The 15,576-nt window shown below is 38.5% G+C and overlaps 1 protein-coding gene across 1 annotated transcript; it reads left to right on the top strand.

Moving 5' to 3' along the window:
* The first annotated feature begins 931 nt into the window (after positions 1–931).
* On the top strand, positions 932–13,949 carry LOC310879348 (transmembrane protein 138-like). The gene is made up of 4 exons (XM_083793962.1): positions 932–1,043; positions 2,025–2,196; positions 4,266–4,341; positions 12,796–13,949. Exons 2-4 carry the CDS (start codon positions 2,071–2,073, stop codon positions 12,918–12,920), a joined length of 327 nt encoding a protein of 108 aa, XP_083650088.1. The 5' UTR covers positions 932–1,043; positions 2,025–2,070; the 3' UTR covers positions 12,921–13,949.
* The last annotated feature ends 1,627 nt before the right edge of the window (positions 13,950–15,576 follow it).

The raw sequence follows: 15,576 nt of genomic DNA, 5'->3' as shown, positions 1-15,576 counted from the left end.
CAATATATAAAGTGGTTAAAATGAACGTGATGCTGCATTAACACATTTTGCTGGGTACCCCCTGGAACCTCCCAAGGACCCCTGGATGGGGGTCAACAGACCCCACTTTGAGAACCACTGGTCTACATCATTACCTGAAACATGGCCTGAAAGCGTCATTCAAATCAACCACTAGGGTGCACTACAATTGCAAACCGCAAATGGTGAATGTTGGCACAACCATTCATAGTCGGACTATAATCTGCATGGTGCAGATTTGTCCATAATCACTGACAGTTTCTCACCAAAATGGGTGGATATTTCGAATGAAGCTGTTGTCCCCAACCTAGCAGGATCTGTATTGAGGATGAGACTTGACCTCAGTCAAAACCCTCTGCACTATTTGTGTCTCATAATATCTTCTATCTCTGTCTCTGTCAGATTAACCTGTGATGAGGGATGACCACACCATGCTTCAGGAAGACATACAGCAATGATCACAGTAACCGCCATGCCTTATGAGACTGCAACTTGTGTTCATCTGTCAATGTTGCATTCTAGCTTTCCCAGTTGGACACGTTAATTTTTTATAGTGTCAGTTTATTATCAGTGAAGATTTCCTGACAGCTCATCCTACACCCCAGACCCCAGAAATGGACTGGAGTGCTGGTGGATGATGATTAGGACTTATTTTCTTATTTTCTGGCTTAACAAAACCCTGAGAAATGTTTTTTAGCTCCACTGGCCATCACTTCATGGACCCTTACCAACCTTCCTAAGACTCTGGAGTCGGAACTACCAGCATCGCTACCTTCCTAAGAATCAGGACCACCACAGCAGAACACATTTTTTGTGTGATGTGTGTGTGAGTGCAGTGCAGCCTTGGATCCGGCGTGGAGCAGTCCTTCTGGCGGCCGCCAGGCCTTCGGGCCAGAATCGCTCCAGACCAGCAACTACACTCTGGTTCTGCTGATCCAGCTGACCCTGCTCACCTTTGACCTGTTTGTCAACGCCTTCAGCGAGCTCCTGAGAACGGAACCTGCAGCCCAGCTGGTGCTTTTCATGTAAGGAAGACGAGAGACTACCCTTTATTATTTATGTGTCTACTGTATCTATACCTCATACAAACTGACTTTTCAGGATTCAAATTAAGTAAGTAATACATCTATAAACTCGAAACGTGTTGATTCGTGCTGCTTTTCGAGCTTGCAGATGCTTTTGTGTGATGCTGTATTATGATTAAGTAGGGCGTAAATGTATGGAACAAACAAAAGTTAAAATATGGAAGTAAGAAAGGAAAGTCAGGTGTGCTTCCTCTGGATGCCTTTTTTAGTTTAGGCAGTGGGTGATCACAAGGGGCCAGTGAGGCGCTCCGACGTTGAAGCACTGGGCCCTAGTGGTAAGAGGAAGGACTGCAGGCGGACCCGTGGATTCATGACGAGGAAACCCTGTGCAGCTGGGCTTTAACATTGAGCGCTCGGTTGCACTTCCGCATCTGCCCAAATGAGCAACTTCACTGACCAACTTCCACTGAATGAATAACGGGGGGGGGGGGGGGGGGCTTCGCGCCAGATCAGTCTCTATCCTTTTAATACTCTATGAGTGATCAGCTATAAATATAACTTAAATCAAATACTGTACCACCGAAAAAGCAGCAGCAAAAAACATACTTTTGGCCTCAGCAGAAAATAAAGAACTAAATAAATGTGATCTGCTCTGAGGAAGGCCGAAAAGTGTTCTCAAGGTTTCTGCCCGACAGCAACAACATACATTGTTGACTGTTGAGTCTCCTCCAGGGTTCTGTGCTATACGACCCAATCTACATGCTCAGAGCGAGTTGTGTGAGCTGGTAGATCTGCTATTTTGTACCGAATATTCACTCCAGAATGGGGACACTGATTACTCATGTGGTTAATTGCATCCGTCCATCTGTCTGTCGGTCTATCTATCTATAGTATCTACTATGCATCTGTTGAGTCTGCGTGAAGCCATTATTCCCTGTCTCTCTCAGTATCTCTTTCTGAATCTGTCTGTCTGTCTCCCAGTATCCAGGACCTCTCCATCCTGTTCAATCTGATCATCATCCTGTTGATGCTGTTCAACACCTACGTGTTCCAGGTGGGCCTGGTGGCCATCCTGCTCGAGCGCTTCAGGATTCCTCTGTTCCTCAACGCCCTGTACCTGACTCTGAGCATCATCCTCCACAGCTGGGTAACGGTAAGTCCCTCTACCTGACTCTGAGCATCATGTCTTTCTCCATATCATGTCTTCTGCAGATCGGCAGTGGTGTAAAGTACTATATGTACAAACTTTACTTAAAGGACCACTTCACCATTATCATTATCATTATCGTGAGAACGATGGCTTCCATTTTCGCATTGCAACTTTTCAGGACTAGAAAGCCTGCGGTTTCTATTAGCTTGTATTCCCCATCGATGATGTCACTGGAAGACGGTTTCTGAACTGCCCACAGCCCTCATATGAGACACAGACCGAGTAGAAAAAATGTGCGGCATTTTTTTCATGATTATTAGTGAGGACCTATTATATGAAGATAGGTTGAAAAGTGGTGAAGTGGTCCTTTAAGTACTGTACTGAGCATTTCCACTACTACTCCACTCTACATCTTGTATCCAAATAGTGTACATTTACTCCACTATATTTATTTGACAACTTTAGTTACTAGTTACTTAGTTACTTGTAGATTTAGATTATTATTACAAAACCTACATTAACCATTTCAGCCCTATATAGATTTTGGGCATTTGAAAATAGGCCACGTGCAAGCTTGTAGATCTGCTTTTTTTCTTTTTTTACCTTTGTACGTTTAATCGACTACATTTTGAATTCCGGACTTTTACTTGTAACAGAGTATTGCTATATTGCAGTATTATTACTTTTCCACCACAGCAAATACTAGCCTGGTAGTGAATGTGAATTAATTCACATTATCATGCGTCTCTACTTTCTTCTGCAGAGCGGTTTGGCCCCAAGTGCTGGGCTGCTGCATGGGGCAGCGCTTGACGCACGCACACACACACACACACACACACACACACACACACACACACACACACACACACACACACACACACACACACACACACACACACACACACACACACACACACAGTCACAGACACACACACACACACACACACACACAGTACAGTCGTACACAGACTGTGTGTGTGTGTGTCAGAAGAATGTGGAGCTTTTCTTTACCTTCATTAATTAGAGAATTCATTAATTATCTAGTTGATAAATTGCATAAATAAAATTAGGTATAGAGGGTATGACGTGTGACATCATCATCATACCTGGAAGTTATGCGGGAATGCCTACTGGGTGTCAAAAAACTACTTTCTGGACTTGACAGCCCATACGTCCAAACAGAAAAGTCCATTAAAAAAACCCAACATTAAATTCACTTTGCCACTCGATTTGCCACTCGATCTGCCATTCACTTTATGCATGCGCATACCCTCTATTGAGAATGTATGCTATGCTTAGTCAGTTTCAAAATGCTGATGTTACTGTAATGTACTGTAGAATATACTTATATCGTTTATATGTTTCATGTATGAGTTATTTGAATTTTGAATGTATGTTTTGTAGGGCTGTCCCCGACTAAGGATTTGTATAGTCGACTGATAGATGAATAAATTAGCTGTTAGTCGACTAATAGTCGACTAAGCAAAAAAAAAAAAAAAAAAAAAAAAAACTTTTTTTTTTTTTTTTTTTTTTTTGCCCCAAAAAAATTGTATATAAAAATACAATATTTACAAAAATATACAAAAATATTGTATTATTCCACTAGGTCTGTGGGGGACATAAACACATTTGAACATTCTGACTTTCTTTTTAACAACTGAGAGGCTTGTCATTAGCCAGATTGAGCACAGCAGGTGAGATTGAGATTCTGGAGTCTATCAGGCCAGCACACTGTGCGATTCAAGTCACAGGCAGTGGCACATTGCCACACAGGCAGACACACTCCAGATGCACATTGGAGATTTGAACAGTCATAATGTTCAAATGTGTTTATGTCCCCCACAGACCTAGTGGAATAATACAATATTTTTGTATATTTTTGTAAATATTGTATTTTTATATACAATTTTTTGGGGCAAAAAAAAAAAAAAAAAAAAAAAAAAACTTTTTTTTTTTTTTTTTTTTTTTTTTTAGTCGACTATGAGGTGGTCAGTCGACTGAGACCCGTTCCGATCGATTAGTCGACTATTCGACTAATCGAGGTCAGCCCTAATGTTTTGTGATGTTTGCAGAATCTACGTTGGTTGAGCGAAAACAAGTTTATTTGGACAGATGGTCTTCAGTCACTGTTTGCCTTCCAACGAATGGGTAAGTTTTGTCGAATGGGTATAGGTTTCCGTAAGTAACTTTATGTTCAAACCTGTCTCTGTAAATTGCAATGCAATTATTTTATAATGAATATTAAATACATAGTTTGTATACTAAATACCCCTGTTTTTCATGTTATGTAATAGGGCTATTGCCTACAACCTCACGATCAATACATATCACGATACAAGGGCCACAATACGATATGTATCGCAAAACATGTTGATTTTGAATAATGACTACGTTTCATACTACATTTAGAGTCCTAGACCACCGATTTCCGATGTTTTGACCAGAAATGTGTAAGTTAGTTGATAACATTTAATCAAAAAGCAAGGAAATAAAAAGAAATAATGTTTTGATGGATAGATGCAAAAGATTTAATATAGCGACACTGTCAGGCAGAATCTGTTGTTGATGGTATAAAGCATATGTATAGTATAACATAAATGTCTCCATTGATTGATTGAAACTTTGGTAGCACTTTACAATAATGACCCGTTATAAAGCATTTATAAACGTTTATAAGCAGTTTGTAGACTATTAACAAATCATTATTAACCTGTTTGTTGACATTCGTAAATGATTATTAAAACCGTTATAACTATGGTTACAAATCATTTATAAGGTATTAGTAAGTAGTAAACTATTAATTAATAAGCCATTTATATACATCTGTAAATTATTATTAAATCATTTATAATGACCCCATGATAAAGCATTTATAAACGTTTATAAGCAGTTTGTAGACTATTAACAAATCATTAACAACCTGCTTGTTTACATTTGTAAATGATTACTAAAACCTTTATAACAAATTTACAAATAATTTATAAAGTATTAGTAAGTAGTAAAACTATTCATGAATAAGCCATGTATAATACATCTGTAAATCATTTGTAACTGATGTTATATAATATATACAAGCTATTTGTATATTTGGGAAATGTGTTTGTTCATGTTTAACATATACTTTGTAAAACATTCCTAAAATATCTATAAATCCTTAGTACATGTTATTAAGTGGAGGAGGACAGTCATACTCGGATACGAGTGACCGCCGATGATGATGAAAGTGACGACAGTTCATCATTTACAACTGTCTATTAATGTTTGTTCATGTTTAACATATGCTTTGTAAAACATTCCTAAAACATATATAAATCCTTAGTACATGTTATTAAGGTCCCTATAGTAAAGTGACGACAGTTCATAATTTACAACTGTCTGTTAATGTTTGTTCATGTTTAACATATGCTTTGTAAAACATTCCTAAAACATATATAAATCCTTAGTACATGTTATTAAGGTCCCTATAGTAAAGTGACGACAGTTCATAATTTACAACTGTCTGTTAATGTTTGTTCATGTTTAACATATGCTTTGTAAAACATTCCTAAAACATATATAAATCCTTAGTACATGTTATTAAGGTCCCTATAGTAAAGTGACGACAGTTCATCATTTACAACTGTCTGTTAATGTTTGTTCATGTTTAACCCAACATAATTTTATGTTGAAGATGTTGTGTTGCATTGTGGGTAATCCTCAGTACAGAGGAACTCCATACTGAGGGTAAGATGGTCTCCTGTTTGCTCAGGCACAAACAAATTAATTACAAACATCTATGCTTCATATAAGTGGCCAGATATGCACTCATGTTTACATAGTGTTATTCAGTAACATTCGTTTTTGTATGTCATGGTATCATATGACATTGTTTATCTAATTGTTTGAAAAACGGTTAGCATGTTAGCTAGCTGTTAGCACAGCTGTTAGCTGTGCTGTGTAGCCTGTGTTACATGAGAATTCACTGACACTTCATGTAAGTGAATTCTCAAAAACGAATGTTACTGAATAACACTATGTAAACATGAGTGCATATCTGGCCACTTATATGAAGCTTAGATGTTTGTAATTAATTTGTTTGTGCCTGAGAAAACAGGAGACCATCTTACCCTCAGTATGGAGTTCCTCTGTACTGAGGATTACCCACAATGCAACACAACATCTTCAACATAAAATGATGTAGGGTTAAACATGAACAAACATTAACAGACAGTTGTAAATTATGAACCCTACATAATTTTATGTTGAAGATGTTGTGTTGCATTGTGGGTAATCCTCAGTACAGAGGAACTCCATACTGAGGGTAAGATGGTCTCCTGTTTGCTCAGGCACAAACAAATTAATTACAAACATCTAAGCTTCATATAAGTGGCCAGATATGCACTCATGTTTACATAGTGTTATTCAGTAACATTCGTTTTTGAGAATTCACTTACATGAAGTGTCAGTGAATTCTCATGTAACACAGGCTACACAGCACAGCTAACAGCTGTGCTAACAGCTAGCTAACATGCTAACCGTTTTTCAAACAATTAAATAAACAATGTCATATGATACCATGTCATACAAAAACGAATGTTACTGAATAACACTATGTAAACATGAGTGCATATCTGGCCACTTATATGAAGCTTAGATGTTTGTAATTAATTTGTTTGTGCCTGTCCCTGAGCAAACAGGAGACCCTCAGTATGGAGTTCCTCTGTACTGAGGATTACCCACAATGCAACACAACATCTTCAACATAAAATGATGTAGGGTTAAACATGAACAAACATTAACAGACAGTTGTAAATTATGAACTGTCGTCACTTTACTATAGGGACCTTAATAACATGTAGGCCTACTAAGGATTTATATATGTTTTAGGAATGTTTTACAAAGCATATGTTAAACATGAACAAACATTAACAGACAGTTGTAAATTATGAACTGTCGTCACTTTACTATAGGGACCTTAATAACATGTACTAAGGATTTATATATGTTTTAGGAATGTTTTACAAAGCATATGTTAAACATGAACAAACATTAACAGACAGTTGTAAATTATGAACTGTCGTCACTTTACTATAGGGACCTTAATAACATGTACTAAGGATTTATATATGTTTTAGGAATGTTTTACAAAGCATATGTTAAACATGAACAAACATTAACAGACAGTTGTAAATGATGAACTGTCGTCACTTTCATCATCATCGGCGGTCACTCGTATCCGAGTATGACTGTCCTCCTCCACTTAATAACATGTACTAAGGATTTATAGATATTTTAGGAATGTTTTACAAAGTATATGTTAAACATGAACAAACACATTTCCCAAATATACAAATAGCTTGTATATATTATACAACATCAGTTACAAATGATTTAATAATCATTTACAGATGTATTATACATGGCTTATTCATGAATAGTTTTACTACTTACTAATACTTTATAAATTATTTGTAAATTTGTTATAAAGGTTTTAGTAATCATTTACAAATGTAAACAAGCAGGTTGTTAATGATTTGTTAATAGTCTACAAACTGCTTATAAACGTTTATAAATGCTTTATCATGGGGTCATTACAAATGATTTAATAATCATTTACAGATGTATATAAATGGCTTATTAATGAATAGTTTACTACTTACTAATACCTTATAAATGATTTGTAACCATAGTTATAACGGTTTTAATAATCATTTACGAATGTCAACAAACAGGTTAATAATGATTTGTTAATAGTCTACAAACAGCTTATAAACGTTTATAAATGCTTTATAACGGGTCATTATTGTAAAGTGCTACCGAAACGTTTAGTAACATTTTGAGGGCTTTACTTTATATTGAGTATTTGCGACTTTGATCCATGCAAATCCGCTTGAAAACACTACAATGATTTGTTATTCAGCCGACAAAAAAGCCACTTCCGTGATCTGGGTCATAGACAAAGAGCAAAGCGAGCTAAGATTGTCTCTACACCCTTGTTCACTTTGCATTGGACTCAGTTTCCCAGAAGCCCTTGCAAGCCGGCGGTTGGTTGATTTCCAGTTTGCCATAATAACGCGTCCGCCTCATCACCAGGTCCGTGACAAATCTATTTATTTTAAATTATTACAAAACGGCAATTTAAACACATAAAACTAATGGCGGGTTTAGCGTATTACACAGGGGGAGATTTTGCAGAATGGGTACAGTTCAATACAATAACTGCTAAGAGCATAAAACCAGAAAAAGCACTTTTTTTACAGCGGCCAGTTTCAAATGGCAGCCACATGTAAGTGCTCTTTGAGAGCGGTTTTGAAAGAGGCTAGGGATTCACATTACTTGACGGCTGTTGGTAGGGCGTTCCACATTTTAGTGGCATAGGAGCTAAATTAATTTAACCCCTTGTTTGAGCCGAATCTGGGTTGAACGGGATTTGTTGTCCAGCTCTTTAATAAACAGAAAATACATTTTCAGGTAGGTGATAGAATTTGTACCAATCAGGAGATTGTACCTATTTATCAGCTTAGGTTTTTGTATAGTGTAATTTTCTGTATCCTGTCTGAGTTCTCTATCCTGATTGGATACATTTGGTATACCGACCCGAAAATACATTTTCTGTTTAACAGACTCCATAAAACGCTTTACCCGCATTTTAATCAAATATTCTAAGCTGCCGAGATTGTTTTATTACCTTTGCAGCATACGCCAAATAATTTGCACTTTAGATCCGTGAAACACTGCCCGCATTGGTTATTGAGCCGACAAAAAAAGCCACTTCCTTGATCCGGGTCACAGACAAAGAGCAAAGCGAGCCAAGATTGTCTCTCCCCTCTCGTTCACTTGCATTGGCCTCAATTTCCCAGAAGCCCTAGCAGCCCAGATGATGACTTGATTTCCGGTTTCGTCATCATAACGTGACGGCCTCGGCACCCGTTGCAATTTGTGGATGTGCGTGTAGTTCTTGACCATTGCAATAATGGCAGTGTTTATTTATTCCCATTCCCCTGAGCTCATTAGTGGATCAAAGGATTTATAGTCTGTTTGTAGTAGTTGTCTCCACCAGGCCGAAGGCATGTGGGGAGAGTATGTTCTGCACTCTGTCCGTCCGTGTGTGTGTGTCCGTCCGTCCGTCCGTCCGTCCGTGTGTCCGTGAGCAGCTAATCTCGGCCACCGTTAAACCGGTCGATGCCAAATTTTGCACACACACTCCCTGGATGCCAACCATGAACCTCTGCCCCAAACTTTCCAGAACGGCCTGTTATAGCGCCACCAGGAGGCCGCTTTGTGCAAAACAAGTTTTTGCACAGTACACCTACAGATTTTGTCCAAACATCACGCAAATTGGTACACAGTCTCTCTAGAGCCATTCAACGAAACCGGTCTTTCAGATTTCTCACACTCCATCCTGATTGGTTAAGATTGGCTTCCAAAGTTCACAGGAGTGCTCAGTTTCAAACAAAATGCTGCAAATCATGAACACATCGCGTGATTTCCGTGAAATTGTGCACCCACATTCCCACTAGGCCGAGGACGAAATGCCACATGAACAATTTCAACTCACACTCAAGGTGGCGCTATAACTGGCCCAAAAGTGTTTTACCTCTAACTGCACAGATCTGTGGATAACTTTGTATGCCAACTCCCTAGAGGCCAAGGAAAAACCTTTGCCTGGAATTTTTCACATCTGCTCTTTATAGCGCCACCAGGAGGCCGACATATGTAAAACACATTTTCTATTATTACTCCTTCAGATTTTATCCAAATTTCACGCAAATCGGTATACACTATCTCCATAGTCATGTGATCAACACGGAGCGCCACAATTTCCCATCTTCCATCCTGATTGGCTAAGATTGGCTTCCAAAGCTCACACGATTCGTCCATTTCGAAGGCCACAAATCACAAACACAGTGTGCAATTTCCGTTAAATTATACACGCACATTTTCACTAGGCCGAGGACGACATGCCACAATTTTTTCCTCAAAATCAGCCTCACGGTGGCGCTATAACAGGCCAATTCCTGTTTTTAGCTATAACTGCATCGATCTGTATACAACTTATGTATGCACACATGGAAAAACATTGTACCTGCATCCCTCCAACACGAACCTCCGGCCCAAATCTTCCTCAACAGCCTGTTATAGTGCCACCATGAGGCCACAACCTGACCTGCCCTGGTGGAGACCTGTGCCGATTGGCACTTTGTCTAGTTCACTGCTGTTGATGCCTCGTAATTTATAGCTCTAGTCTGCATCATGCACTTTCCACTCACACACTCATATATGGGCTATATCTTGCGCCACCCCTACAACCCTTATCCCTAAACTTATTTGCCATTTTTTACTAATTAAAAAAAAACCTTTTTAAAATAGTTCAAATAGCTGATCTACAAGCTCAACATGTAGATGTAGATCGGCTAGTTGAACTATTTTAAATTGTTTTTCAAAATGGTAAAACAATGGCAAATACGTTTAGGGATAAGGGTGGTGCAAGATGGAGCCCTCGGCCCCTCGTCTCTTCATACTTCAGAGAGAGAGAGAGAGAGAGAGAGAGAGAGAGAGAGAGAGAGAGATAGAGAGAGAGAGAGAGAGAGAGAGAGAGAGAGAAAACATGTTTTCAAAGTATTGAGGGTTTAAGTGGTTAAATGTATGTGAACACGCATTAAAAATGAATCCAAAGTAGAATTATTATTGCGAGAGAAATTGTAAAATCAGAAGGTTTTCTTCATGTAGAGAGAATGTTATTGTTAGAGAAACAGTGAAACAGCCCAGGGGGCCTGTTTCACGAAACTTGGATTAACTAATCCAGGATTTAGGCCAAAGCCAGGCTTTTTAAATCCTGATCTTTACAGCCTGGTTTATTCCGTTCCACTAAAGCCAAGCGAGGCTCAGAATTGGCGGATTTGGCGAGCCGGGATCAGCAAGCCTGGCTTAATAGACAGTCTGGCTTTTTGTCTCTAGACCCATTATGTGGATCACAGATTTACTGATCCTTCTTCTTCATGGGGTATTAAGGCAGTTTGCATCCTTAATAGTTGCATTACAGCCCCCTTCTGTATATCTCATTATCTTTACTAATCTATTCAAGACTTACTGATACAAGGACTTAAGCTTCTAAAATAAATACTGCTGCTGTAATTAAAGAGAGAACATACTCTCAATAGTGGATAGACTGAATGATTAACTACCCCAAAAATATAGTTTACATTTTACCACTACTATTAACTTAAAACAGAATTCTTAATATTGTAAGCATAAGGATATTGTCGCATTGTGATATTTGGCCATAACTCCCTCCTCTGAGGGAGCTACCTTTGGGGAAGGGGGTTGTTGTCCAGACAGGGGCTAGACTGGTGAGGGTCATGGGTTCATGTAGCATGCCAAAGTTTGTGCTATTGCCATTGAGAATGCATTGGGCGTTTAAGTTAAATAACTCAGAAACTACAAAACATTTCAAAGTAAAAAGTTCCAGCATGTGTCTCCACAGTAAGCTGAATTTTACAAAGTGTGAATGGAGTTTCTAGGTGTAAGTGATTTTTTGAAGTGCCTCTATCTGCCTATAAATGTCTCAAATTTGAAAGCACTATATTTCTAAAACTATGAAACATTTCAAAGATTCCTTTTCATGCACACTGTAGGATGAACCTAAATAGGTTTGAATGGGGTTTCTAGGTGTAAGTATGTAGGACTAGTAGTGGGTGAAACGTTACAATGGTAATATGTTGTAAAACAATGAGTAATGGTAATATTTCGTGGTTTTCACTTTTACAAAAAAATATAATAATAATATAATATAATATAATAATTCTTCTTAACCGTTCACTTGCAGGACAGCAAACCTATTCATGAACATTCACCAAAAGCAGCTGATCTACAAGCTCACAAGCTGTCATGATGTTGTGCAGCCTATATATTTTGGTTATTTGATTTTATATAGTGCTTAAATTAGTCCTTTAATGCAGACCGATACAAATAAGGCAATATAAACCCATAATAATTGAATAAATCTGGAAAACATCATTGGTTTGTGATCAGTTTGACTGCTTAATGAACAGTAAAGACATCAGGATTAGGTTAAACCTGGCTGTTAGCCTGGTCCGGAGCAGGCTAAGTCCAAAGCATTAGTTTCCATGGTAACTAATGTAGCATCACTTTCATGAAACCGAATCAAGCCTCAACATATCCAGGTTAACTGGTTAAGTTAAACTGGCAAGATCAACCAGCTTTCATGAAACCGGTTAATCACTGATCCAGGATATATTAAGCCAGGATATGTGTTAAAGTCCGGCTTAATTTCTAATCCAAGTTTCGTGGAACGGGCCCCTGGCTGTGTCTTCAGGTAGAGAGAGAGGTTGGTGTTGTGAAAGAAAGGGTAAAAATCAATATTGGATCTGCTCTTAACAAGGTTTGGTATATTTTGAAAAGCCACCAACCGTGCCTGGTGCCCCTTAACTCAGCTTTATATAATTTAGTTTGATACGTAAAATCACCACCAGCGTTTGTTGAGCTCAAATGTTCCTAGTTGTTTGTGTTTACTTTACTGAGGCTGTTTATTCGGTGCATGTGTTCCATTTTGTTTGTTGGTTTTTCTAAACCTTACCTCAAAATATGTGCTTCCCTTAACAGTGTCTGTGTTGTACTACTACTTCTACAAGCGCACGGCCGAGTGTCTGGGCGACCCGCGTCTCTACGAAGACACGCCATGGCTTCGAGAAGTCTTCGCCGGCAGAAGACAGAGAGCTACGGGCTGATTTATTATCTGTAGTGCGACGGTGTCACTTGCCAATACAAGAACACCATCTACAAGCCAACAACACCATTGCACGATGGAGTATAATAAATAAAGTAAGCTTTACACCGAGACGATACTGAGTGCTTTCAGAGCTCTACAGCATTTTACTACAGAGACCAGAGCATTGGTGAAGAATGGTGAGACTCAAACAGAATGCAAGAACCTCATTGCCCGTGGTTTGCCACTGACGCAGTTGTGACATTAAGGGTGGCTAACCACTGAAACTCTGTTTTGTTGTACGATGTCGCACAGAGGAAATTGCTTATCTAAAAGCTCACATCCGTGTGCATCGTTCGTGATGCAATTGTGAACTTGTAGATTGGCTATTTTTGGCTATACAAAATGGAATATGAGTTGATAAACCTCTGATGGTGGGTGAAACTTTAGACTTGTCTTAGTTGTCACCCACACATGCTCCTGTCTGCTTTTGTATTGTACATTCAAAACATTGACATTGTTTTATACGGTTTAATAGCACTCTGTTGTCATGCGTCTGTGCCAGGCAGTATATCGTCTCTGTTGTGTGGATATGTCCAAAACTGTTACTTTTCACTTTCAGGATTCAAATACCAAAAGGGGTACAGTAGGTGGAGTTAAAATATGGAGATGAAAGGTTTCTGCCTGACAGCAACAATATTTAACACTGTGGCTCACATTGCTTGGCAGCACAGAGCATCTTAACCATGTTTAAGATGCATGTCAGGCAGCTCTGATGTGGTTCACTCTGAGCTTTCTGTCACATTCTAGCAAGCCAACCAATCTGGCTACCTTTTCAATTTTTTTGTTTTTAATGCATTTCCGGGAAGAATTCTGTGTTCATAAAACAAACTTTTATACCTGTCAGAAAACATGCAAAGCTTGTGATAGCGACAACAGTACAACAGCTATTCCATTGACATTGAATGTGAGCATCTTATTTTCTTACTTTCTTTTTCTATGATGCAAGAAAGATGTAATGACCAATATAGCGCCGTCCATGGCAGCTGTGGTAACTGCATTTGTAACTGCACTGCTGTTCACCGTAACAAATTCCTAACATGTTTTACATGTATGGCAATAAAGGCTTCTGATTCTGATCTGATTCTGATATGGAATGCAGTTATGTATGGCTTGCTTTATTAAAATCACACCAAAGAAATCTGAATAAAAACGATGGCCCTGTATAATGTCTGCAGGATTTATTTTTACATTGCCGTTTTAAATATATTTGTTTTCGACATGGACTATGCATATTACATATAAATGCAAGGTAAATACACCGAATTTAGCAGAGAGGTTTACAGCTGCAGTCCCCACACAAAAACTTAAAAACAAAACCGGTAGACAGTGAAGCACATTAGGCTACACTGTGACTAGACTAGAGCACTTTAGTCATGCAAATGAAACAGTTAGAGATTGGATCCAGTTTAATAAACATTCATGTAGGCTATACAAGCTGCATTGGGTCTAGATCAGTCCTGTCTGTATTATTGGTATGGTCTGTGCCTGGTGGAGGCGTCCACTCATTATAAAAACATCCATGGTGAAAACATCTATCACAGTCTTTCATCCATGGATGTTTGATGTGGATGCTCATGGCTGAGACATTGCTATTGAAATGCAAAGAAAATGCTATTTTGTAATGGAGCGGGATGCCTGCCGCTTTTTATCTGAGGTATACCATTAATAATGTATTTAATCCTGAATGTGTTTCTGTTTTATGTTGTTTGTAGATGTATCTGGTATGGGTTGGGGTTGGGATCTGATGGACTGCCATATGAGAGCAGTATCTTTAATGTTTTGTTTGTCGTTTACATTTGTTGTTGATTAGACTTTTTGTACAATAAAATAATGCAGGGCGGTGTGTTATAAAGTGATGGTTGTGTGTTATTTCACATTGTTTACATACCATGGTGACACTGGTGACTGGTTGTAAATCCTGTCACTGCCAGAGACCATAAGGCACATACACCAAATGACAGTTTGGTTAATATTCTCTCATTTTGGTCAAATTTCCCTCATGCATGCTTTAAAAAACCAATGACAGGACTGGATGTCTATTCCACTCTACCGCATGTACCATCTCTCTGCCATACAGAAAGATATTTTGCCCAGAACATCAATTCCGTAATCCGTACTTATTTCTTCACAAATATGCACCCCATAATCACACAAGGTGATATGGGGCATTTGCTTGTGTAATGTTACTTGTACACCAGTAGGTGTCACTATTTTCTAATGGAATGGTCCATAACATTTTCAGCATCCTTAAGTTCCAATTTATGGCACATCTTTGGAGCAGTCTTTTCAATAGTACAGACCATGCATTCAATAAACATTGTTCTTTAGAAAAAGGCATGATAGAGAATTAGAAGCATGAATGATATGAATGGGAATTAGATATGCATGAATGATATGAAAGGGAAGTAGATAATTATGCATGAATGATATGAAAGGGGGGAGGAGGGATGATATGATGATGAAGGGGAAGGAAGGGAGGTAGGACGGCCAAGGCTTGGCTCCAGAAAAAAAACTCTAAAACTCTAAAACTAGAAACAACTGTGACTGTGAGTACATGAAATGGGAGGGAGGTAGGGGTTCGCTAAACTTTGCACAAAGTACAATGCACAAATGAT

Source organism: Protomyctophum parallelum, assembly GCF_964188405.1.
Source record: "Protomyctophum parallelum genome assembly, chromosome: 2".
Classification (NCBI taxonomy): domain Eukaryota; kingdom Metazoa; phylum Chordata; class Actinopteri; order Myctophiformes; family Myctophidae; genus Protomyctophum; species Protomyctophum parallelum.
The sequence above is the reverse complement of the archived record's forward strand: the minus strand, read 5'-3'. Positions and strand labels throughout refer to the sequence as shown.

Coding starts and splice junctions, on each gene's coding strand:
- LOC310879348 (XM_083793962.1), top strand. CDS start 2,071: ATGCTGTTCAACACCTACGTGTTCCAGGTGGGCCTGGTGGCCATCCTG. Junction 2,197..4,265: donor TCCTCCACAGCTGGGTAACG/GTAAGTCCCTCT, acceptor TGATGTTTGCAG/AATCTACGTTGGTTGAGCGA. Junction 4,342..12,795: donor GTTTGCCTTCCAACGAATGG/GTAAGTTTTGTC, acceptor TTCCCTTAACAG/TGTCTGTGTTGTACTACTAC.